The sequence below is a fragment of the Panthera onca genome, chromosome B1, assembly GCF_046562875.1.
Source record: "Panthera onca isolate mPanOnc1 chromosome B1, mPanOnc1 haplotype 2, whole genome shotgun sequence".
In the NCBI taxonomy this organism is placed as follows: domain Eukaryota; kingdom Metazoa; phylum Chordata; class Mammalia; order Carnivora; family Felidae; genus Panthera; species Panthera onca.
Genome location: NC_138342.1, coordinates 95100670 through 95125301, shown reverse-complemented (window position 1 = coordinate 95125301; position 24632 = coordinate 95100670). Strand labels below are relative to the sequence as shown.

The 24632-nt window shown below is 38.9% G+C and overlaps 1 protein-coding gene across 50 annotated transcripts in view; it reads right to left on the bottom strand.

Moving 5' to 3' along the window:
- ANK2 (ankyrin 2) overlaps positions 1-24632 on the bottom strand; it is a 670685-nt gene that overhangs the window by 9937 nt on the left and 636116 nt on the right. For 25 of the 50 annotated variants that reach the window (XM_078445806.2, XM_060654351.3, XM_078445805.2 and 22 more), the window contains 8 exons: positions 24063-24095; positions 21851-21872; positions 12789-19040; positions 11117-11191; positions 8050-8181; positions 6949-7092; positions 3532-3817; positions 1627-1915 (listed from right to left, as the gene is read on the bottom strand). In XM_078445806.2, coding sequence (XP_078301932.2) covers positions 1627-1915; positions 3532-3817; positions 6949-7092; positions 8050-8181; positions 11117-11191; positions 12789-19040; positions 21851-21872; positions 24063-24095 — 7233 coding nt within the window. The remainder of the gene's footprint in view (positions 1-1626; positions 1916-3531; positions 3818-6948; positions 7093-8049; positions 8182-11116; positions 11192-12788; positions 19041-21850; positions 21873-24062; positions 24096-24632) is intronic. The other 25 variants (XM_078445809.2, XM_078445813.2, XM_078445811.2 and 22 more) reach the window with 3 other exon arrangements.

Below are 24632 nucleotides of genomic sequence, written 5' to 3'. Positions count from 1 at the left end.
TCAACATATTTTAAAATATCTGACATATTTCTATATGCTTTTCTGCTAAAGGAAAACATGTAAAATCGAAACCAAAGTATACTTCAAATACATTCTGGAATCTGCTGCCTAGAAAGATGATCAGCAAGAAAAGTGACTGAAGTTAGATCCTCAAGTTAGGGTCATGAGAATTAAGGGTCAAAATAGGAAGCATCACAGAGATAACTGGATATTCACCAAGAATAAATGGAACAGGCCCATAGAAAGTGGAATACAGAATGACTTATCAAAATTTATTTATATGCATAGAAAAAATAAATGAATTATACAGATAATTGTTTGAAATCTATACTTCGATTAGCCAATGGATTCTTAGGCTAAATTTAGTAACTCCTAAGCCCTGATAGCATCTTTGAAACATTTTTACCAGAATTCATTTAAGCTGAGAATTTGGGAGATGAGTAATTCTGTGCAAAGGTACACTTAAAATAAAAATCCATTCACGGGATGAATTCATTATTTAAGATAACTACCAAAACTGGGACACAGTTCTCATTTGCCTGAAACTCCCCTAATTTTAGTTATGATCTTAGATAAATCCTGCTAGCAGATGTCACCCTCATAGTGAACAAAAATAAATGTAGGACTTAAGCCCACAGATATGTTGTATCATGCTTTTCTTCAAAACCTTTCAGTTCTTTTCTATACCTCATTCTTTACTACTGAGACCTATATTAACGCTTTAAAAACATGGTGACATAAAAAATGCTTTTGAATTCTAAAAGGACAAATATATAATTTAATAGATATTAAATTTAATCCAAACAGATTCTCACACTTTTTTGTGCATGACAATCATCCAGAGAGTTATTTAAAATGCAGATTCTTGCTCCCCTCTTCCCTGAGATTCATTCCTCTGAGGAGGGCTTAAACACCGCCAGTGAACACTGAGGCATGGGAATGATTCAGAATACACCGTTTAAATTAATTTCTTAGATGGTCTCCGGAGACCCCTCTTTGCAACATCAAAGCTCCCTTAATGACAAAGGAAACACTTAAGTAAGTTTCTGCTCCTTATTCTGACATTCTGAACCACGATAAGTTGAGGTACACTGTCCTTTTTCAAAGTCATTCTTAAAATAGGTATAAGGAGATCTATTTTGGAAATAATCCTTCCTTTAGTGAGGAAAATTTGGGGAGGGGAGGAAAACCCCACCTGATATCCACAGTCTGCGTGTTCATCACCTGACAGCACAGACAGATGTAACCAGAGTCTGGCTCCCACAAGTTTCCATGGCTGGCACTTACTGGGGGCCCTGTTAATCCCTCTCACTAGTCTTCGTGCCCATGGTTATCAATTCTGAAAAGCTACATCAGGCATACTGTTTCACTCCAGGGTTCATTTTCCTTAGCAAAAGGGTTTCCCAATTGTAAAATTAAGGCTCATGCTCAGGTAGCAAGAATTAGAACTGTGTATCTTTTTTTTTTTCCTAGATTCCCTGGTTCCCAAGTTTTAAAGGGGATTGAGGGGTTTCCAGGGTCCAGGTTGATTTTTTTCAGAGAAAAAATAAACCATCAGAGAAATGGAAACTGGGGAAGATTTGTAGCTTTGCTGCCTGTGGGCAAGGAAAGAGAGGAGATCCTTACCTTATGGAAAGCTGCATCGTCATCGAATCTTTCAAGGGCCTGTGGCTGGTCATCAGCAGACTCCACTATCACAAGGCTAGTTTTCTGAGAACTCTCCTCCTTATGTTCTGGGGGCTCTTCCGGTTCCTGTATGATGGGAGAGTCGCCCTGCTCACTAGATGTTGGAGTCTGGAGGTGTGGCCTCTCCTCCTCGGGAGGTGTACTGATTTCCTCAGGTGTCTTGCTTTGAGAGCCAGATATAGCCGTAGGCTTTTGAGTCTCCGACACTTCCGTCCCTGGGGTTGTCACACTGAAATGGAAAAGCCAAGTTACACCATGAGAGCATTTACATTTCCCCTTTTGCTGAAGCAAGGCAATTGGAACGAAAGATGGAACTTGTCTTCATGGTCCATGACAAGTCAAAATAAGTTTTGTATATGTGGCCGAGAAATGAAATTTGAATAAAAATTATATGTAAGAAAGTTACAGCTCCTTGATTTAGTATTAGCTGGGATGGATCTATTCTAAAGAGAAAAATTACTCTAAAATGTATTACCATTTCTTAATCTCTACAAAGTATATAAATTATAATTTCATATTTTCTTTGATACCTCAAGGTTATCTTGAAGATTTGAGGAGGTTTATATAACAAAGATCTGTAGATAATAAGGCTTCTGAAGCAAGAATCAAAGTTTGGGAAATTTTTTTTAAACATATATAAACCCCATGTTAATATGGTTATCATAATTGCAAATATAGAGAGATTTTTATTATACTTCTGGAAAATTATTACTTGATGGAAAGACCTAGTTAAAACTTTTTCTTCTGATTTAATTTGGAGTTACTCCAATGCAATCTTTATAATCTCAATTTTAAATACAAAAATTCTTTTTCTGCTTTTAAACTTCTTATTACAAATTTCTGATACTAAGTACCCAAATGCCTCTCTGATATTCCCTCTTTGCTTCCCATCTTTTTATTTTTCTTTCTTTCTTCTTTCTTCTCTCCCCTAAAATCTAAAGGTAGTTGGTAGGCGGTGGCTCAGTGGAAGAAAGAGGATTTTATTACCCATTTCACCCTCTTCTCAAGCTCCAGTGACCCCAGCAGAAAACTCGCTTACTGGTGTAATCTCCTGACACACTATTCTCAGATTTCAGGTCTGGGGACACACTTGCCTTTCACATCATCTGTTTTCCTTCTCTAGATATAACAAGCGTCATTTAAACAATTCTCTTTCTCATTTGCTTCTATGAAGCCCAGTACTTGAGTTCTGAGCTAACTGTTCTATAGCTTCCTTTAGCCAGAAAGTCTCCGGAAGACTTCTCTGTATTTCCACTCTGAACTTATCCCACTTTATTCTGACGGTCTTTCATTCTGTGTGAATAATTTGTGTTGCGTTTCTATTTTTATTGTCAGCCACCCCAATGATTTGGTGACATACACCAAGGGCTGCTTCGCCTACAGCATCCCTGTTCATACTGTGAACTAGCCATGGGACAACTGGCACATATCAGAGCACTGCAGAGAAGTCAAGTGCAATAGTCTTATAAGCAATAAGCATGAGGTCTTCATGAAATCTTACAGTTTAAACAATGCTTTCATAGGCGTATCCTTGACCTGTGACCCTATGAGATGAATAAGGTATATATTCTTATAACTTAGAGATATGGAAACAGAAACCAAAAAGGGCTTGGGGCTTGCCCAAGGTCATAGAACCGGAAGTTGTTTCAAGCAGATCTACCATACAATGCTGCCATAATTATGTTTCAAATCTTTCGCTCTTTTTCCTGTAGTTCTGGCACTTGCTACTGGTGGGCTTATTTGAAAACCATCTGAAAACAATTTACGGTTGCACATGCCTGGCACTCTTGCCATACCGGCTTATTTCTTGGAATTACATTGGACAGGCTTTCTTTTGAAACTCACAAGTACTCCTGCTGACATTCAAGAGATGACTCTTCAGGCAGGTCTTGCATTTTCCCTGAGAAATCCTGTTGAACTTGCTCCTTGTGAGTTTGGGGAAAGAGCTCTGTTGCTGAGCTGTCCCCCCCAGTTTTGGGGATGCAATCCTGAAAAGTAGAATAACCGACAGAAATGTCTTCCTCTGAGACAATGGGAGGGTGATCACAGGACTCGTTTTCTTTAGAAGCAGCTTGCTCCTCTTTCTGCTTGTGCTGGGCACTGCATAGCTCCTCTTGAAGTACTGAGAACCCTACAGGGAGAAACAATTTAAATGAAGTATTAACTGAAGCTCACTTATATTAAATGGGTATTTACTAGGTAACTATTAATGTGCCACATCCTGTGATAGATCCATGGTTACAAAGCTGAATGAGATAACTGTGTCTGCCTTCAAGATACAGATCATCTATTGAAGCTCAGGCAAGTAAGAATCTATTGAAATGCAGAGTGACGGGGCCACAGTGCCAGTCAATAAATGCAGGAGCACCCAACTCAGGGTTAAAGAATCAGGAAGGGAAATGCAGAGGGTGTGACATTTTAAGGAGACCTAATGATAACTGCTACTGAGGCATAGAATGTAAGTGGGAAGAAGGATTAGAGTTTAATAATAATTAATAATAGCTAATACATTCTAAATATTATGTGTTAGGCACTGTTCTAGGTGTTCCACAAGTATTAACTTGTATTAACAACACTTGGGGTTAGTACCCTTTTTTGTGGAGGGTCTCTCATGCCATGCTAAGGAATATTATCATACCCAGGGCAATGAGGAGTCACTGAAAACTTTAGCAGAGGTATGACTGACATTCATCTACTTATTTATTCACTCAACAGATGTATATATTATCAACTATGTAGTAGGTGCTCTTTAGACGTTAGAGATATAGCAGTGAACAAGGTAGAAAAAGTCCTCACTGAACTTTTATTTCTGCAGATATATATTTATGATGAATTTTAGGAGAAAAGGAAACCATGGTAAAGAGTAAATAGGGCTAGTATTTTAGATAGAATTGTCAGGAAAGGGTCCTTTGGGGAGACTGATTTTGAGCAGAGGCCTGAATAGGTAGGTATTTGATGCTCTGAGGGAAAAATGCTCCAGAGTGGAGGAAACAGAAAGTAGCAGAGCTCCAAAGCCCCAAAATGCATAGGGTGCCCAGGGAACATCAAGGAGGCCAGGTGTCTGGGATTTATAAAAAAAAAAAAAAAGGAGAGAGACAGGAGATAGGACAAACTTTCACACCATCATTTAAATCTATGAAAAGAAGCTACAGAAAGGAATTGTGTAAAAATAACCAGAAAAATAAGCAAAAGAAAAACAAAACCATGAAGGGAGGGTGTCACGGAAAGTGAATGAAGAAAATGTTTTTAAAAAATATTAATTTTTTGTCAAATATTACTAAGGAGTAAATAAGATGAAGACTGAAAAATTATTTGCTGTATTTGGCAATGAGGAAATCATTGGTGAATTTTATAAGATTGCTTTCTGTTGAGTGGTGATGACTCAATAAATGACTGTCATGGATTCTAGAGACAGTTCTAGAGAACAGGAAGACAGGAAGTAGATATAGGGAATATAGGCTATTCTTTTGAAGAGATTTTCTATAAAATGAATGGAGAAACAGAACAATCATACAAGAAGGCATATAGGGTGAAGGAGTTGTTTTGTTTTGTTTTTAAAGAATGGGCTCTACTTAAATGTCCATCAACTGATTAATGGATAAAGAAATTGCGGTTTATATACACAAAGGAATACTATGTGGCAATGAGAAAGAATGAAATATGGCCTTTTGTAGCAACACGGATGGAACTGGAGAGTGTTATGCTAACTAAGAGAAAGAATGAAATATGGCCTTTTGTAGCAACACGGATGGAACTGGAGAGTGTTATGCTAAGTGAAATAAGTCATACAGAGAAAGACAGATACCATATGTTTTCACTTATGTGAAACTTATGAGAAACTTAACAGAAGACCATGGGGAAGGGGAAGGAAAAAAAATAAGGTTAGAGAGGGAAGGAGCCAAAACTGAGAACAAACTGAGGGTTGATGGGTGGGAGGGAGGGGAGGGTGGGTGATGGGCATTGAGGAGGGCACCTGTTGGGATGAGCACTGGGTGTTGTATGGAAACCAATTTGACAATAAATTTCATATTAAAAAAAATAAAGAATGGGCTCTATTAAAGCATGTTTTAATGCTCTTGAGCATGATCTAGTTGTAGGAAGCCACAGTGGATAACTGAAGGAGTGAGGTCCTTAATTGGATAAAAAGAGATGAGATCCAGTACAAAAGAAGAGATAATGGTTTTAGCGAAGCAAAGACATTTCATGCAGAAGGGAAGGTAGAGTAGAGACATTGAGATGCACTTGGATTGGTAGAGTTTGTGGTGAAAGAATATGGACATTCGCTTAGGACTGTTCTTATTTTTTCTAAGAAATACGAAACTTGGTCATTAGCTTTAAAAAAGGAGAAGAGAAATGTTGGAGGCTTGAAAGAAAAAGAGAAGGTATAAAATAGAGGTGTGAGAGAGACAGAAAGAGAGAGAAAGAGAGACAGAGAGGGAGGGAGAGAAGATAATGAGCATGCAAATAAAGGAGAATGGATCAGAGAAACTTTAGTACTGAAAAGGTGGTAGGGTCAATGGCTGGAGGTCCCAGTGGGTTTGAAGAATCACTAGTATCGAAGCAAAAGAAGAAGTAAGTGTAATGCTTCAAATCAGGACCCAGAAGTAATATAGTCAGTGGTAATGATATAGTCTTGGTTGTGAGCACAGGAATGGGTAGCTAGAGTAAAAGACACAAGTATTAAGAAATACCACCAAGGATCCAAGGAAAGGGCATTGGATAGGTCATCCGTGTTGTTATGAACTGAGTATTTGTATCCCCTTAAAATCATCTGATGAAACCCTAATCCCAATGTGATAATAGTTAGAGGTGATGCCTTTAGGAGGTACTTAGATCATGAGGGTAGAGCCTTCACGACTGGGACTTGTGCCTTATAAGAAGACGTCAGAGAACTAGCTAGTTCTCTTTCCCCTAGGTGAGGACACAGCAAGAAGGCAACCATCTGCAACCCAAAGGAGGGTCCTCACCAGAACCTGTCTGTGCTGTCATCCTGATCTCTGACTTCCACTCTCTAGAACTGTGAGAAATAAATTTCTCTTATTTAAGCCACCCAGTTTATGGCATTGTGTTATAGCAGTCCAAAATGGTTGGAACAAAGGTGAAATAACAAAGAATGAACAGTATGAAGGTACCTATAAAATGAGAAAAATATGTGATCACCAGAGTTCATAGACCACCCTTTAAAAAAAGAAGGAAGATTTGTTCCAGTCACCTGAATTAGTCATACATACACCACACACCCACACACACAGATTGTTTGACCTTCACTATGATCCAGTGCAATTGTCTGTTCAATTTCTGCATAGCTATGACTGATGCGCTCCTGGAGAGGCTCTGTGCTGGCCTCCATGAGATGAACAATATCCATTCGGTTGATCTTGGTGAGACATTCAATGAGACTTGTATCTGGGATATTAGAGAAAAAAAACCAGAAAAACATTTATAATATCTGAGGGGTACTCTTTTGAAAATCTCTTTCATTTAGTTGCTTTACTAAAATTTTTATATCTGTACAGGAAACAAAGCCCAACTAAAGGTCTTTGTAAAAAAAAAAAAAAAAAAAAAAAGCAAATAGAAAGGAAGTATGCATAAAATAGTGGGGGAAAGCATAGGCAAAAGCCCTAAAAGTAGAGTTGCCAGATAATATATAGGATATCCTGTCAAATTTGAATTTCAGATTAAAAAAAAATTAATATAAGTATATCCCAAATACTGCAGGGGGTATACTTATACTAAAAAAATTATCTGTAGGCTCTTTGAAATTTAACTGGAAGCCCTTTATTTTTATTTGCAAAATCTGGCAATCCTACCTAGAAGAATGGTAAGAGAAGGAAAGATAAATGTAGACTGGATGTTTGTAAGGGAGGTCTGTAGGTAGATCTTCAGAGAGGCGTTAGAGGAAGTAGCAAATTTAGCTGAAGAATGAGAGGAAGTAATGGTCTTTATCACTTCTCATTTTATTTGATGTGGTCAGAATATTATACATAAATCATTATAAAGAATATCTACCTGACATCTTTCTGTCATGTAAGTTATTTAGGAGTAAAGGTAATAATACTACCAATAAAACAATGACAAATAAAGTAACTGCATCCAGTCTCAATATTTAGAAAATTTTAGGACTTTCATAATGTCCCTGTTAGCAGCCAGTGTTTCCGCTGACATTGTTCATGGGAATATAAGAATTTTTATGCAACATGCATATTTTAGAAATATCATAGCTTGTTCTCATTTGCTTACAGTAGCACTTCAGATTGATGGCATTTGTTATTATTTTACTGAATATGCAAGAGAGGGCTTGTTGAATAAGACATATACCCCAACCTTTAGCCTAATGCTTTTTATATACAGTTTCCCACCTACCTGTAGCATGTTTCCCATCCCTTTCCAGCCAGTACTTCAATAGCGCATGACTCTGGTCTTGGAGGGAGTTAGGATTCTCAATTCGAATTTGATGAATTTGCTCCTCAGTGAAATCCAGTTCTCTTGCTAATTCTAGACAAGAAAATATTACTCTAAATACAGTAACTTCAACATTTGAGTCTCTAACACCTTGCCTTGTGATTTTGTAAGTGATGTATTCTTTGTATTGCTGTAATAGGGTTCATTTTCTCCCCTATGTATTAGAAGTGACTCTCAACAGGTCTTTGTTCTTCTAGCACTAATTGTGGATTTTATTAAAACTGGATATAGAATCAATAACTTTCATTGTGGAATCACTAAGTTTGAGACAACTGTTGATACAAATATGTATAATTCAGGCTCAATTAATTCCAAAATGCAGAAGAGACCATTCATACAGGCCTATACTCTTAACCAAGATAATGAAAAATAAATTACTAAAAATAGGAGTTATAGACTGTTTCTCACTTTTAATCATCATTAGGCAATGTTTTAAGTACTATAAATCCTATTTCTGGTTACTTGGATAAATACTGGCTGTGGTTATATTATGGTGGTTGGCTAAACTCCTTTGATTGGATGTCACATGAATAAAAGGTCTGGGAAGCATTAACTGACCTAGGGGAAAAGCCACAAATTTTTCCTTTAAAGTCTACCACTATCACTGTATTTGGACACTTATACATTGTGGTGTGAGTGAGTGAGTGTAAATGAGTGTCTTCTTTGGAGGGCAGTTTGCCGATATCTTTCAAAATTAAAAATATACATACCCTTTATCCAGATATTCAATTCTACTTCTAGTAATGTGCCCTGTAGAGATACTCATGAAAATACACCATTGCACTAGGATATTTGTCATTAACAGGAAACAACCTAAATATCCAGCAATAAAGGCCACTGGTAAAAGTATGATACTTCCATACAGTAAAAATTAAATAGTCATTTCAAAGAATGAATAGATATGTCTACCCTGATGGAATATTTACAAGGAATATTACTGGGGAAAATTGTGCTTACTTTTAAATAACAGACATAGATGTGGGTATTGTATATTTTTTGGAATACATGAGAAAGTGTAAGCAGTTACTTTTGAGGCATGGTGTTAGAAGACCAGATGTAGGTGTGAAAAACTTACTTACTTTTCATTTTATACCATTCTGTATAGTTGTGGGGCTTGAATTTTCAACAAGTATACAGATACTACACTTTATACACAAACACACTTATTTAAAAAACAAACTAAGTAATTCTGAATGTTACCTATTTGTCAATCATGGATATTTTGATGTCCTTCCTTTCCCTAAATCGCTCAATTAAATAAATCTGATTATTATTAACAATTGCTTTAAAATGTTTAAAAGTGAGGACATGACTATTCTTTCTGTTTTGTTATCAATTACCTTTGTTACAGGTTTTACGGAATTCTATGCATCATACTGATTTCATAATTCACTTTCCTTTAAAAAATTATTTAACATACATTATAGCTTTTATGCTTAAATATCCTAATCTCTCAGAAAATTAGTTAAATATCTTATTCATATGTATTTCAACAGGCATCCAAGACAAATTTTAGTACTGTTCACAATGGAGATATCTAATATAAGGTATCTAAAATAGGGAACCCTGGGTTACATCTCCAACCAAATTTTATGACAATTACATCTCACAATGATTTTGAAACACAGTCATCTCCCCAAAGTTTAGGTATCCATAGCTCCCAAAGGAGGATGGTGACATGTAGCATATTCTCAAATCTCCTAATTTAAAGTTCTATTTTTCAATGAATTATTGGGACTTCATCATTTCTGCACAGCAAAGGAAACAATCAACAAAACTAAGAGGCAACCTACAGAATGGGAGAAGATATTTGCAAATGAAATATCTGATAAAGCATTAGTATCCAAAATCTATAAAGAACTTATCAAACTCAACACCCAAAAAACAAATAATCCAGTTAAGAAATGGGCAGAGGACATGACTAGACATTTTTCCAAAGAAGACACACAGATGGCTAACAGACACATGAAAAGATGCTCAATGTCACTTGTTATCAAAGAAATACAAATTTAAACTTCCCATCTGTCAGAATGGCTAAAATTAATAACACAGGAAATAACAGATGTTGAAGAGAATGTGGAGAAAGGAGAACCCTCTTACACTGTTGGTGAGAATGCAAACTGGTGCAGCCACTCTGGAAAACGATATGGAAGTTCCTCAAAAAGTTACAAATAGAAGTACCCTATGACCCAGCAATTGCACTATTAGGTATTTATCCAAAGGATGCAAAAATGCTGATTCAAAGGAGCACATGCACCCTGATGTTTACAACAGCATTAGCAACAACAGGCAAATTATGGAACGAGTCGACATGTCCATCGACTGATGAATGGATAAAGTTGTGGTGTGTGTATACCATTTGCAATGGCGTGGATGGAGCTAGAGTGTACTATACTAAGCAAAACAAGTCTGTCAGAGAAAGACGAATACCATATGATTTCACTCATATGTAGAATTTAAGGAACAAAACAGATGAGCATAGGGGAAGGGGAAGAAAAAAAGAGAGGGAAGCAAACCATAAGAGACTCTTAACTCTAGAGAACTGAAGGTTGCTGGAGGGGAGGTGGCTGAGGGGATGGGCTAAATGGAAGATGAGCATTAAGGAGGGCACTTGTGATGAACACTGGGTGTTGTATGTAAACGATTAATCACTAAGTTCTACTCTTGAAACCAATATTACACTATATGTTAACTAGAATTTAAATAAAAACTTGAAATAAACAAAAAAGAAAGTATTATTTTTCTAAATTCCAGAGATAATAAAAGGCCTGCCCTGGTTCACACAGTGAGTTAATGCAGAGCCTGGATTTTCTAGTTCATAGTTTATTATTCTTTTCACTATTCCACAGTCTTCCTCAAGGAAAGAAACAAAACACACAACTTGTTCATTGTTAACAACACATGGCTGATGCCACTGTTATTTAAGTGAAGCAAATTTTGGTGAAAAAGTGTGTCACACTCATTTTACCTGTCCAGCTGAAGCCAAGGTGATCAGCAATATAAGCCAGCCTTTCCTCGATCCGTTCCTGCTCATCCTGTTGATCTATAGAAGGTCAAAAACAGAATGGCCAAAGGTTGTCTATGACAGGAGAGCAACCATAGTACTGATCATCCAAAAAAGGAAGTCACTTGTCCAAATATTTGATAACAGCACAAATTAGCTATCATATTTTAAATCATTTTAAGTTATGTGTTTGCCTGATTTCTGGAATGGAATGGGGAATAAATGTAATTATAAATCATGAAAACCAACTGCTTCCATATCTCTTTAATCAAGACTAGCCACTGGACATATTATAGAAGTCAATGATTTCTAGTAATTAATTTTAGGACTTTCTTTTTAAATTATCTAAGAAGATACTGCCCACCGGAAGACAATCATCTTGTTTATCAAACAACAGAAAAATCATAAATGGGATGCAGAAGTGGAGTAACTAGTTAGGACCTCCACTATTGCCTGTGGTAGCACAGATCGCTTCCAGGTCATGTCTGAAAGAAATGACATCCAAGATTCATAAGAGACACAGATCATGGGTTAATCAGACCATCCTGTGTTTTTTCAGTGTGGCCAGAAACAACATCTTCCTTGGTCCTGGTGACCTTGGAAGAAGGGAAGATAAAAGCACATGTATGTGTGTCTGTTGTTTCAATAGGTACCTATGTCTTTTGTGAAATTTTTGTCTGCTTACTACTAAGTAAGCTATATATATATATATATATATATATATATATATATATATATATATATATATATAGTACTTCCACAAATTGTAATTTTCCCATTCATTTTTTAACCTCAATTAATTAACGGGCAGCATTTTAGGCATCATGACATTTTCTCATAACACAAACTTAAGAATAATAGTCTTTATTGTAGAGATACTGGAAGACCAGAGGCTACTTCTCAAAGCCATCTATGGTTTCCTTTTTTATAATTCAAAGGGCCATCATCCTCTCTCACAGTCACTTAAATCATGCAAAGTTTGAGTTTTTGTTGTCTGCTTTATCTGATAAGAGTAGATTCTTCATTCACCTACTACTAAAACAAAAAGTACATTTTTACCTTATATTTGTTTGCTTAAAGTGTTTACCAATGGTATCTGAAATCCAACCTTTTGAATCAAAAACAGATCCACAACAACTGGAATTTTGGGGTAATGTGAAATCTTCTTGGGCAAATGGCTTCCTAATGATTATAGAATTATTAAGTACAGATTATTTTAAAGTATTTAAGGGTAAGAAGAAAAAGCAACGAATCCTTACCATATGAAACAAACCCCAATATATTCATGTGCAAAAGCCAAAGTGCTTAATTTGAGGCTAAGCCTGGGACTTCAGAGCAACAAAACTCAAAGCTTGCATGGCCTCACGTGCAGCGGCTCGAGAAAGGCAAGATCACCATTGCCTGTTTATCATGTTTATGTTTTCCATAAGCATTCTCATTACTCAATCTTGAGATTGTTTTCATAGACAAAAGTACACAGAGAAAGCACAAAACACAAAGGGCTTACACAAACGCAGTAACCACTACAGAAAGCTTAAAGAAAATGAGACACAAATCACCAAATAAAAGATATACAAAAAACTATATAAAATTTATGACATGCGTAGCACAGGGAATCCCAGTGGCTGGCAAATACCTTCAGCATGGTCATGGCCATTTTCATCAGGGATGCGTTCAATCAGAGTCTCAATGGACTCATCCCAAATGGGCCTTGTGTCAAAGATGTCCTCAGGAATTGAATGCTCGTTCTCAACAGGTGGCAGATTTTCAATTACTGAAACTTCCAGGGCACTACTACTTTCATCATCTGACACTAATTCTTGTTCCCTTTCTGACTGGGTAAGTCTGTCTACTAACTTTGAAGCCTCGTCACTAATCTCCTCAAAGAATTCTATGGAGTTCCTATAAAGGTCAAAGAAATGCTCCTTACTTTCTTTTGTGGGGCTCACGGCCCCCTTGCAGGAAGATGTGGTGCTTTTGCTCTTAACTGGCAATCGGGATGTAAATATCTTTGGTCTTGCGGCCCCCTCTTCTGATTCTAACTCAAGCTCCTCTGCCCTCTCTCTGCTTTCTGTTTCTGCCTCAGTGTAACTTTCAGTTTTTACTGGACATTTGGTCTTTGAGTCCAAAGGACTGGCATCAGATTCAGACTTGCTTCTACTATCTGGTGCTCTGCTTGTCATGTCCTGACCCTGAGGAGCCACTGTTTTCTGGAGACATGAATCTAGATGCGAAAGCTGCTGCTCTACTCTTTGGACAGGTGCTTTCACGGGGATTTTAGACTTTGGTTTCGTTTCATCCTCTTTACTTTCCTCATCCAGGCTGGGTAAAAAATCTTCAGAAAGGGAATTCTCATACTCCACAGATGGAGGCTCTGTGGCTGACGTGGGTATAGTCCTTACAGGAATTTTGGATTTGCTTTCAGTAGAAGGCACATTCTCCATGGGTGCAGTAGGGATTTCAATTACTGATTTCTGTTCCTCTGGGGAAGAATCAGGAGAATCATCATCCCGATCTGAATACACAGACCTAGTAACTGTGGAAAAATCTAACTGAACTTGTATGACTGGTTCAGGGGAGTCATGGCAAGATGTACGTTTCACACTGGACTTAGGAGGCATATCCCCCATATGCATGGTGGGGAGGTCCTTGGCTCCTGCAGAAGGAGCCTCTTCTGTTGATATTTCAGTGGAGGCTGAATTCCCCATGTGGGAGTTAAGTTGAACATCTGAAGCAGGTATTTCCTCTACTTCCTCACTCAGGTCATCTGGAAGTAAGTCTGCTTCATCACTCACTGTTTCTTTTGATTCCGAGAGAGCTAGTGACTCAGCTGATGTCTCCCGTTGTGGGGGCTCAGCCGCAGGACTCCCTTCTTTCATGTCTTCAGAGAGAGTCTCTTCCCTGGATTCTTGCCCAATTTGGAAAAAGTGAAAACTTTCATCTGCATAGGACCTTTTGGTCATATCAATGGCACCACTTCGGGTCATCTCAAACAATTTTCCTTCCTGAAAGAGAAATGGATTTTGCTCACTGGTTGGAGTCCCCTCTTCAGTTGGGGTCCTTGCAGGAGTGGTGTCAGGGGTGGTGCCCTGTGACTGTCTGTCTACCATCAAACCAAATATCTTCTGCTCTTCCTCTTTCACTCGAGCTTCAAAGGCTTCATCATCCTCACGGATTTCACTCCAGGAATCAGAATCCACATCGGTTTTTGTGATGATGACTTTGCTAATTTGTTCACCAACGACTGCTGCTGTATTTGGTATAGAAGGCTCTAAAGATGAGGGGCCTTTCTCTGATTGCGGTTCCCACAAGGTGCTTTCTTGTTTGGATTCTTTTTCCATATTTTGGTTCTCAAAATTAGATTCTTCACTTGAAATAGTTCCACTGGAGGAGCTTGTTACCACTACATCTTCGACAGAGGATTTGATGGGAACAGAATACACTTCAGAAGAGTGAAAACTTGTGTGTCCTGCATCTGTTTGGGTTTTGCTTTCTTCACTGGAGAAAAAAGATTGGGAAGGAACATTTTCATAAGGGCTTATTATTTGAGGATCGTAGATTTCATCAGTCTCAGCTGGGTCAGACACAGGAACATCCATGGACAATTTATCGGTTTGAGTAGTAATCGACGAGTCTTGAGTGGAATAGTCCTTTGGTGAGTTCTCAAATTCTTGGTCAGTTTTGGTGTCTTCCATTTTTGAAGAAGATGGAGAGGCGATGTCTTCATCTAATTCTTTTCCTTCAGATGCTGGACAATGAGGAAAAGAGGACAAAGATGAAGAGCTTTCACTGGGGTAATCTACTTGTAGAGATTCCACTCTAGAAACATTAAGCTCTTCTCCTTCTGTGTTTTTGTCATCAGTGTCTTGGAGAGGTAATGATTCTTTATGGATAACTAGCTGCTCATTGATTTCTCCTCCAGTGGGGCTGCGGAGACCTGAAGATACAGGAGTTACTGAGCCGCTAGGACTCCCAGCCTCACACCCACGGCCATCACAGACTTCTGGTTGATCAGCACATCTGTTCAGATCATCATAAGATGTATCTGGGCCACTGGAAGAAATGGTATGACTGTCTTCAGGTATGTGGGGTTCATGATCTTTTTCTTCCTCTGATTTACCTGATTCTTCCTGAGTATCTTCATTCATCTTGAAAGTATATTGTTTGGAAACAATAGGTTGAAACTGTACTTCTTCAGGACTAGAATTGGAGTCTATGCTGGATGGAAGTGGGGAAGGAGGCTGCACTCGAATAACTGGCTCTGGTATGAGGCCTGAGTCAGCACCTTGTTTCAGCTGTGCCAATTCAGGTTCACTTTCTGAGGAGGAAGAGGCCTTTCTGCTCTCTGATGTTACTACCACAGGGACATTGCTTTCATCCTCTACACTCTCCATATGTTTTGGTTCATCCACACCTGCTAAACAGTCAGCATCTGGGTCAGAGGATGAAGAAGATTCTTCTTGCTTGGGTTCTTTTCTGTAGTCCCTTTTCTGCTTTGCTTCTTGTTCAAGTTCATCAAATGTTTTGACTTTGGTTACCATTTTAAACATTTCCTCTTCAGGTGTGAATCTCTTTTTCTCCCCATTTTCCAAGTCATCCTCCTCTGCACATTCATGAATTACAGCTGGTTTGGGTGTGCTTGTATCTGTGGCTTTGGGTGTAACCTCATAGCTAATTTCTTCAGAGCTGGGGGTGTCAGGAGAAAGGGGGCTCTTCCCTGAGCTCTCTACCAGTGATGTCTGCTCAAGACTGTCGTCTTCAGCACTGCCGTCTGGGTCTCGGAGCAGCCGGGACCGCATCGAGGCCACTTCCGTGAAGATTTCTGTTTTGGCTACGGCTGCAGGAAGAGGAAAGTGACTTGGGAGAACTCCAGCCTTCATCTTTGGTTCCACAGGACTGCTTTCAAGAGAGTCACGGCAAGGGGATTCTTTCAGAGGACTTGGCTCCAGAGAATCTGGAGTTTTGTGTGAGGAGTTATCCTCTAGCACAGGGCTGGCTTCCAGGGAGTCTCTGTGGCTCACTGCAAATGATTCATCAGCACCAGGGCTGAGGACCTCACTATCTCGGCTAGGGAGTGCAAGTTCTAACCCTTGGGGACTTCTAGCTACTCCCTGGGGCTTTGATTCAGCCCCTGTGCCTGTCTTTACAGAAGCATCAGGCAGTGGAGAGGACTTCGTCTCATCTGAGGGCTCGGTGGTTGTGGATTTCTGAGCTTCAGTATCAGTTTGTGTCTTGTGGGCTGAACCACCATATGTAAGTTGACCCTCATCAGAGGATGCTTCCTCAGGCAATTCTTTGGGTGTTTCTTTTGCTAACACACTACAGCTGCCAAGGGAATCATCTTCTTGTTTGGGGCGTGTGTCTTTGGAAGGCTCTAGGGTGGTCTCCTTCAGCAAACACTCAGCTGAGGGCTCTGTGCCTTCAGTGACTAGAGCACCTTGCTCTTCAGAACCATCAGTAATGTCTTTTATTGAGGGATGTTCTTTTTCAGAACGAATTTCTGTTGGTGCTTCTAACTTGGTAGGTTCGCTTATTTCCCCAATTTGCTCCTCATTTTTCTTTGGTGAGAAAGAAAGGCTTTCTGGGCTTGTCTCAGGGGTCTCTGCTAGGCCCTCGTGCTTGTAGCTTTCTTCTGAACTAATCTGAGGGGTCCCTTCCATCAGGCTGCCACATGGAGAACCTGCCACCCCTTCAGGCTTTAGGCTCTCAGAACTGCCATCCAAAGCACCACTTTGTAAAGACAGAGCTGGAAGAAATTCATCTTTCATGTAATCTAGTGGAAATGTTGTATTGAAAGGACTAGTGAGCACTTGGTCTAGGTGAAGCTGTACTTCTTCAGTCTCCTCACTCATTCGGAACTGTTGGTATTTGTCATTGTCTTCCAATTCTTGCTTAATGACATCAGAAAAGTCAGTGGAGGTCTTCCTGTCTGGGCTGATCTGGAGATCCAGGTCTCCCTGTTCATCAGCCAGCTTTTCTTTGGGGACTTCGCTCTCTTTATGGCTTTCTTCTTCTGGTGCTGACTGAACAGGTTCAGGTGTTTTGTGGCCAAGAACTTTCTCCTTCTCTACAGCTACCTCTTCTCTCTTAAGCCCTATGGAGGAAGCACGGACCGCTCTTTTGGATTCGGTAACTCCCGTTACCACAAATCTCTGACCTCGTTTGACTGTGTGACTCTCTGTTTTCTGTGTTTCTCTCTGGGTTGGCATCTGCCCCTTTTCTTTTTCTACCCGAACTTTGCCTTTTTCTTGTGGCTGCTTTTGTTTTGCGGATTTGTGCTCAAAGAGTCCAGTCTTATGTTTAGATGGGTCCTGACCTGACTGGAAAGCCTTCATCAACTCCCGAACAGACATGGTCTCCTCGATTCTTTCTGTTTTTGAGGTGGGGGATACAGGTGGTTGCTTTTCTGTTTTCCCAGAAGGCGACACAGGCAAGTGTTTCTCAGTTTTCCCAGAGGTTGATACAGGTGGATGCTTTTCCATTCTTCCAGCTGGTGATACAGGCAAGCGTTTTTCTGTTCTCCCGGGTGATACTGGGACATGTTTCTCTGTTCTCCCAGAAGGCGATACAGGTGGGCGTTTGTCCATTTTACCTGAAGGTGAAACAGGTGGGTGTCTCTCTGTTTTTGTAGATGACACAGGGGAGTGTCTTTCAGTTTTTGTCGAGGGTGACACAGGTGAGTGTTTCTCAGTTTTACTTGATGATGACACAGGTGAGTGCCTTTCAGTTTTTGCAGAGGGAGACACAGGGGAGTGTTTCTCAGTTTTACTTGATGGTGATATTGGAGGATGCCTTTCAGTTTTTGTAGAGGCAGAAAGAGAAGAGTGTCTTTCTGTTTTAGAAGAGGGTGATGCTGGTCCATGCCTCTCTGACTTCGGAGAGGGTGATACAGCTGGATGTGTCCTGTGGGTTATCTTTTTTGGCACATCCTCTTTGCCTTTGACGCGGACAGGCAACTTGCTTCGACCTTTTTGTTCATCTTCCACTCGTTTCTGAAGGGCCTTTACTTTGTCCTTTATGGAACCAATGGGAGTCTCTTCTATCAAAGGTGAAGTGACCTTTACGGTGGGAAGCGGCTCAGGGGCTAAACCAGTGTCTTCATCTAATGACTCTTCGGAACTACATTTTTTAAGTTCACTTTTTTCTGTACTACCTTGTACGCTTTCCTCTTTTTGTTTCTGTTTTTCTTTTAATTTCCTTCTCACTGGCTTCTTTATGCCCAGGCTTGGTTTGTGTTGTTTCTGTGCACTCTGTGTCTCACCGGGGGGTGTGTCTTTCCCTTCATTTTCAGAGCCCCTGCCCACAGCCAGGGCCTCACATTTCTCCCCTGCTATCTCTTGAGCTGTCTGCTGTTTCTTTTCATGAGGAGACACATACGACTTTAGATCCTCAGTAAGGTAGTTCACTAGCCCAGTTGAGTCTTTCTCTACTTTTACGTCACCCTCTTTATCTATCCTAACTTCTACACACGGGTATTCGGTGATTTCTAAGGGTGCCTTTAGCTTAGCCTCCTCTATTTCCTCATCACTGACAATTACCCATTCCTCTTCCACTAATTCTCTCTCCGACTGAGACCTCGGCACACTGCCTTCATCTCTCGTGCAGGTTCCACTTCTCAGGATTTCATTCACTTTCTCTAAGTCCTCTTTAACTCTTTCAACAATTTCAAAAGGCTCTCCTGGCTCTTCCTCAGCAGCCTTCACCAGCTCCTTCACTTTGATAGAACCTGCCCTATCAGACACATCTGTGGTCAAGATGGCGGTCATTTTGATCAAATCTTGTTTCATCTCAGAAACTTCAGAGAGCAAGTCCGGACTGGCTAGGACAGGAACTTCATTAACCAGATGACTTTTCAGGACAGATGTTTCTGTAGATTCTGTCTCATCATCTTTGATGTGAATGAAAAACATTGAAAGTAAAATGGAAATCAAAAAATATATTGGCAAATGTAATCAGGACTGAAACAACACAGTGTCTTTTCCTGTTGTGGCGGGAGGGACAACAAAATGGGCTGGGAATGGTGGATCCACAAGGTCTCAGGATACAAAAGCAAAGCAAGGCTAACGGAAAAAAAACTGAAAAGGAAAAATGAGCAGGAAATAACTTGCTTAATTTTCTCACTTGTAGCACATTCACACATACAACAAAGCTGTAACAAATAGCCAAGACAGACACACACACACACACACACACACACACACCATCACAGATCACAACAAAGAACGAACGCAGTGAAATTACACAGAGGTATCTCAAGATTGTTCAGATGTTACAGATCAATGTTGAAAAAAATATAAACATGGGAAAAAAAGGAAAAAAGCATTAGAAATTGCAGAAAGTTAATTTCCTCTAGGAGAAAGCCAGTAGTAGCAAACTCAGAATGCCTTCTAATGATGTATATGTGTTTTTTAATCATATAAAAAATCTGGAATTCAGTATGTTTTGTTCTGCCAATATACAATGACTATATTGAAGATGTCTGAATCAGCTGCAAACCGGCATTTCATCTAAGGGAAATTCACACCTAACAATGAAACAAATGGTCTGGTGCTAAGAGGCATGGTCCTTTCCTTGGAGCAACCTCCTGGTTTAGACACATAACGGACAGACCAAGGAGGGAAAAAAGGAAAGGAAAGGAAAACAAGAAAAAAACCAAACAACAACTGTGATTAAACATATATGTGAGTCCAAAGTTAAAATGTGATGCATGGCAATCCAAATCAGAGACAGTCACACAGGACACACGCACAGTTTATGTAAGCCAAGTTATTTCCATGCAAAGCAAAGGTGGAGGAAAACTGGTGGCCAAGGTGGCCTTGCTGAAATGCACGGGCAGGAGGATGGGTTGGAAATTAGAACAAGTATGTAAAACGTTACTGTGGTGAGGCGTATTTAATTCCACACAAGTCTGTACCTAAGGCGCTGAGTGTCTTATATTTGAGGTATAGGTAGTGGGGACCTGCACCCATTCACAGCAAAAAAGGAAAACTCAAACTCGTTTAGGATTTGCTCTTGAAAAGAACTGGGAAAGTGTCTCTTCAATAGAACCCTTCTTTAGAGATAATTTTACACCTAGATGAAGATCATTTAATGATTGTCTTTAAAACTAAAAGAAAACCAAACACGAGTCTATATTTAAGCTTTAAAATATATTTATAACACCTAGAATCTGGGTCATCATAGCAACACAGTAACTTTTTTTTCTTTTTTAAATGACTCAGCGGTGGGGGGGGGGGGGGTGGGGGTGGGGATTGTATTAAATTTTAACTTCTACCAGCTAGCATTCAAGGAACAAAAGAAAGGCCATTTAAATAAACCTAGTAGCGCTGAAGAAGAAAGCAAGATAATAAAACAAAATCTCTTTTTAAGAAAAGGAGTTAATTAATGCAATAATAATGTCACTTTTTTAACAAATAAAAGTGCCTTGAGAGAATCAGTACTTGTTGAGGAGACATACTCTGTGAATATGCATATATAATGATATATTAAAATAATTTATATTGATGTAAATTTACTCAAGTATAAGCCAATGAAAACATCCAGAATTTCAAATAATCTAGTCCTGAATGTCAATTTAATATAAGAGCAAAGAGACTCAATCAAAAGTATTCCAATAACTTAGTTGTAATTTACATTGTACTAAGTCTTCAAAAAAAAACAAAACAAAACCAAAAAACCCCCAAAAAACCCCAGATCATTGCACAGGGTCAGATGACCATATCTAGTGGTCATTAAACATGGTTCTATGTTTCCTCCTTTTGGAATTAGCACCCTGAAATACAGTGAATAAAAATGAATTTTTAAATGAATAAACGTTAAAAATTGGTATTTTTTTCCCTAAACCATTTGGGGCATAAAAACAAAAAAGAAACCTGAAAAATTCAACTTTTTCCACACAAGAAGCCAGAAACAGGCCAAAACACTAAACTGTTAATGGATTGCTACAAACCCGAAACGAGTTCTAAGACAGCTCTCTTAAGGTCTGTGAAAACCAGTTGTGTCTGTACTAAATTATGTTTGGGATTTGCACCATTATTTAAAGTTACCCCTATAATGGCACACTGTTGTGATTAATAATTTCATCCAGGAGTTTTTGATCTTTGCATTCTTGGTTCTTTTTTTTTCTTCCCCAGAAAGTTTTCACAAAAGTCCGTTAGACCTCAGTCCTAAAGAAGTCAGTTACACTTCACCACAGTAAGAGGTGCTAGGTGGTGGGGGTGGGGGGAGGGTTAGCTTTAGCTGAGAACTATTAAGACAGTATCACTTTTGCAGGTGTAGCCTACAAAAATAATGAGCCCTCTGCCCAAGTCAGTGTTGTATGATATAAAAAGTGATACTGTCATGTCAGTGCTTAAAAAAAAAAATGAGATGACAATGTTATGCTAACAAATGGACAAAAACGGTAGGGTGGGTTTCTAAACAAGCATAACAGCAGTAGCAGGGTTAACAGGGGTATCAAAAGAAAGTGAATGCTTAGATGAATAATAATTGCATTTTACTGCTAATTAGCTCATTAAGATATTTTTGTAATTTAACTGGCCAAGCTGCTTTTCTAAATATACATTAATGATTAATAAGGACAATATAAAAATATAATAATTATAGTGGTTAGTAATGGCAACTAGCTTGCATCTTAATTCATGCTTCTCTTTATTGTAGCCAGCTTTCAAACAAATTCAATTTTATTTAAAATCTTACTTTTTTCTGATGTCATATCGATCTGAAAGAAAAGATACACAAATTGAATGGTTACAAATTGCATCTTGTTTCACAGCCCCTGATGTGCAAGTAAGCTCCTATTGATAATCAGCCATGGGGAGACACCATAAACCAGAGGAAGGTCAGAGTAATTTGCTACAGTTCTTCCTGAGAGTCTCCTGGATTCTTATCATAACTTTGAAAAAACAAATCTCCTTTCTAGGCACTATAGGTGGAAAGTACTTTTTAACATGTCATTCCTAGGAAGATGTGATCCAGGGTGTGTTTGATGTTAGAAATACATATTTATTAGGTGAAGGGCCAGGAAAAGTGCAAAATAGGGGTTAGACAGTAAGTGTCAATTTAGTTGTGAAAAAGAAGGAAAGAACAAAGAGCATGCCAGGTAATACATTCTACAGAAGTAGTTTCAGTATCGTTAATTACAAGCCAAAATTCCAAATCCTGAAAAGGATCCAGGAAACTGGATCTACTGCCCTGAACAGTTCCTGAGAATACTCAATAGAGAAATCATAAACCTAACACAAGAAACTCACTTAAACACAGCAAAAATGGTTTGAGGGGCACCTGGGTGGCTCAGTCGGTTAAATGTCCAACTTCGGCTCAGGTCATGATCTCACAGTTTGTGGGGTCAAGCCCCACGTCAGGCTCTGAGCCATCAGCCCGGAGTTGAGCTGAGCCTGGAGCCTGCTTCAGATGCTGTGTCTCCCTCTCTCTCTGCCCCTCCCCCACTTGGGCGCGCGCATGTGCACGCTCGCTCTCTCTCTCTCTCTCTCCCAAATAAATGTTAAAAAAATGGTTTTAAAACTGCATTGCTCTTCTAAGAAGGTGTGTAGGTCCAATTTTGAACAGCTCTGGTGATAGAAGCACCAAGTGCAGGAGGGAAACGGAATATGTGAGCCAAAAGAGTGACTCTCCAGTTGAGGGAAAGGATGACATCAGTCTTGTTGCAGTGTACTATGTATATGGTTACACATGGTGGGACCATGAGTTTATAATCACCCCTCTTGTCCTGCTCCACTGCCAGAGTAGGAGGAAAAGTGAATTCAGGGGGATCCTCTTCACTGAAAAGGCCTTACATTTTGGGCTGGTGAGTACAAGAGTATTTATTATATTTTTCTTTATGTTTTTGTATTCCAAATCCATCAGACTAACATTAAAAATATAAAACTAGTATTATTGAAAACATTTATGTGCAATTATTAACAACTGCATTTGTCTATCTTAGAAACAGGAACCAGCATGTAAATAGGAAAGGAGAAGGTATTTCCCAATGATTTCTTTCATTTCTATGATAATGTTTGGGCACCTTCAAATCTTTATAAGGAAAACAAACACATGTGCCTGAAGAGGTGTAATTCAAATGGTTCTTTATTCAAGGTAACCTCTCTAAGACTCGCTTTCTTCACCTATGATATAGCATCTATGATATGACAGCATAGCCCTCACAGGGCAATTGTGAGACATTAGTGCTAATGAGGTACGTGGAGCACTTAATAAAGAATCTATTTTATGAGAAATGCTCATTAGTAGAGATCTGCATTATAATATTATAGGCTAATGGTTGAGCTATACACTCAAAACTTATAGTTTTTGGTCTCAGTGGTTCTCAAACTTTGTGGTCCTAAGGCTCCTTTACACTCCTAAAAAGGGACTGAGAACCTTGAAGAACTTCTGTTTATGTTTGATATACACAAGTAAATATCTGTTTCATGCATTAAAACTGAGAAAATGCTAGAACCCAAATATACACAAGCAATATGCCAGAGTCAGAGTGATGATATCATCATATGTAATGCAGTCCCCCCGGAAGACTCCTCCACAGCTTGTGGAGATATGGGAAATAAAAGGCAAATAATGTCTCAGTAGCATTAAAAACAAGTTTTGACCCCCAGACATCTCCAGATCAACCTTTGAGAAATGAAATAATAGTCTGACCTTCAGTAGTTGGTAGGGAAACATATATTACTGCACAGAGACAGGGTAACAATTTACAGGGGAACACTTTACTATTCTTTGAATTGAGTCTACGAGATGAGATGAGAAGACAGAGGCTCAGAGAGGTTAAGAAAAACCGTGACCCTTCAATTACTAACAACTGTATAACCCTTCTTAGAGCACAGGTTAACTACATGTTTTTCTTAATGGTTAGAGCAAATACAGCCATCAACAAGCAACAGTGTCATATAATTACCTCTTCCTCCTGTTCTTGATCTGACTCTGATTCCTTGCCGCCCCAAGATGCCATGCAAGATAGAAAAAAAGAGCAGAAAGAGTAGACAGGATTTAGAAGAAAAGAAAAGATTAAATATGTTGCCAACAAACATCAACAGGCAAGCATACAGACAGCATACTTTTTTTTTTTTTTCTAAGAGCTTATAGAAGACAGGCACAAAAATTTAAAAAAGGATTGATTTAAATGCCAAAGTCTGTAGATTCAAGAGGCAAAAGAACCAACATTATATTCTAATTTATTAGTCAAAGGAACTAAAATTATAAATATATTCATTTCAGATACTAGGTTACTAGCAGCCTTAAGGCTTGACATTTAATGGATTTGATGCCGATGTCTACAGAAATGATGATGAATATCCCAGTCATTACAGATGCTGGCTGAAAATCTTAAAAGCCACAAAAAAACATACGGTGAATATATTTTGAATATACAGGTAATATTTAGAAGTTCTATTATAATAAGGAACTACTAAATTCTAAAGTATATCTGAAGTGTATAATGTCGGCATTATTTTCTTTTTTGCTTTGA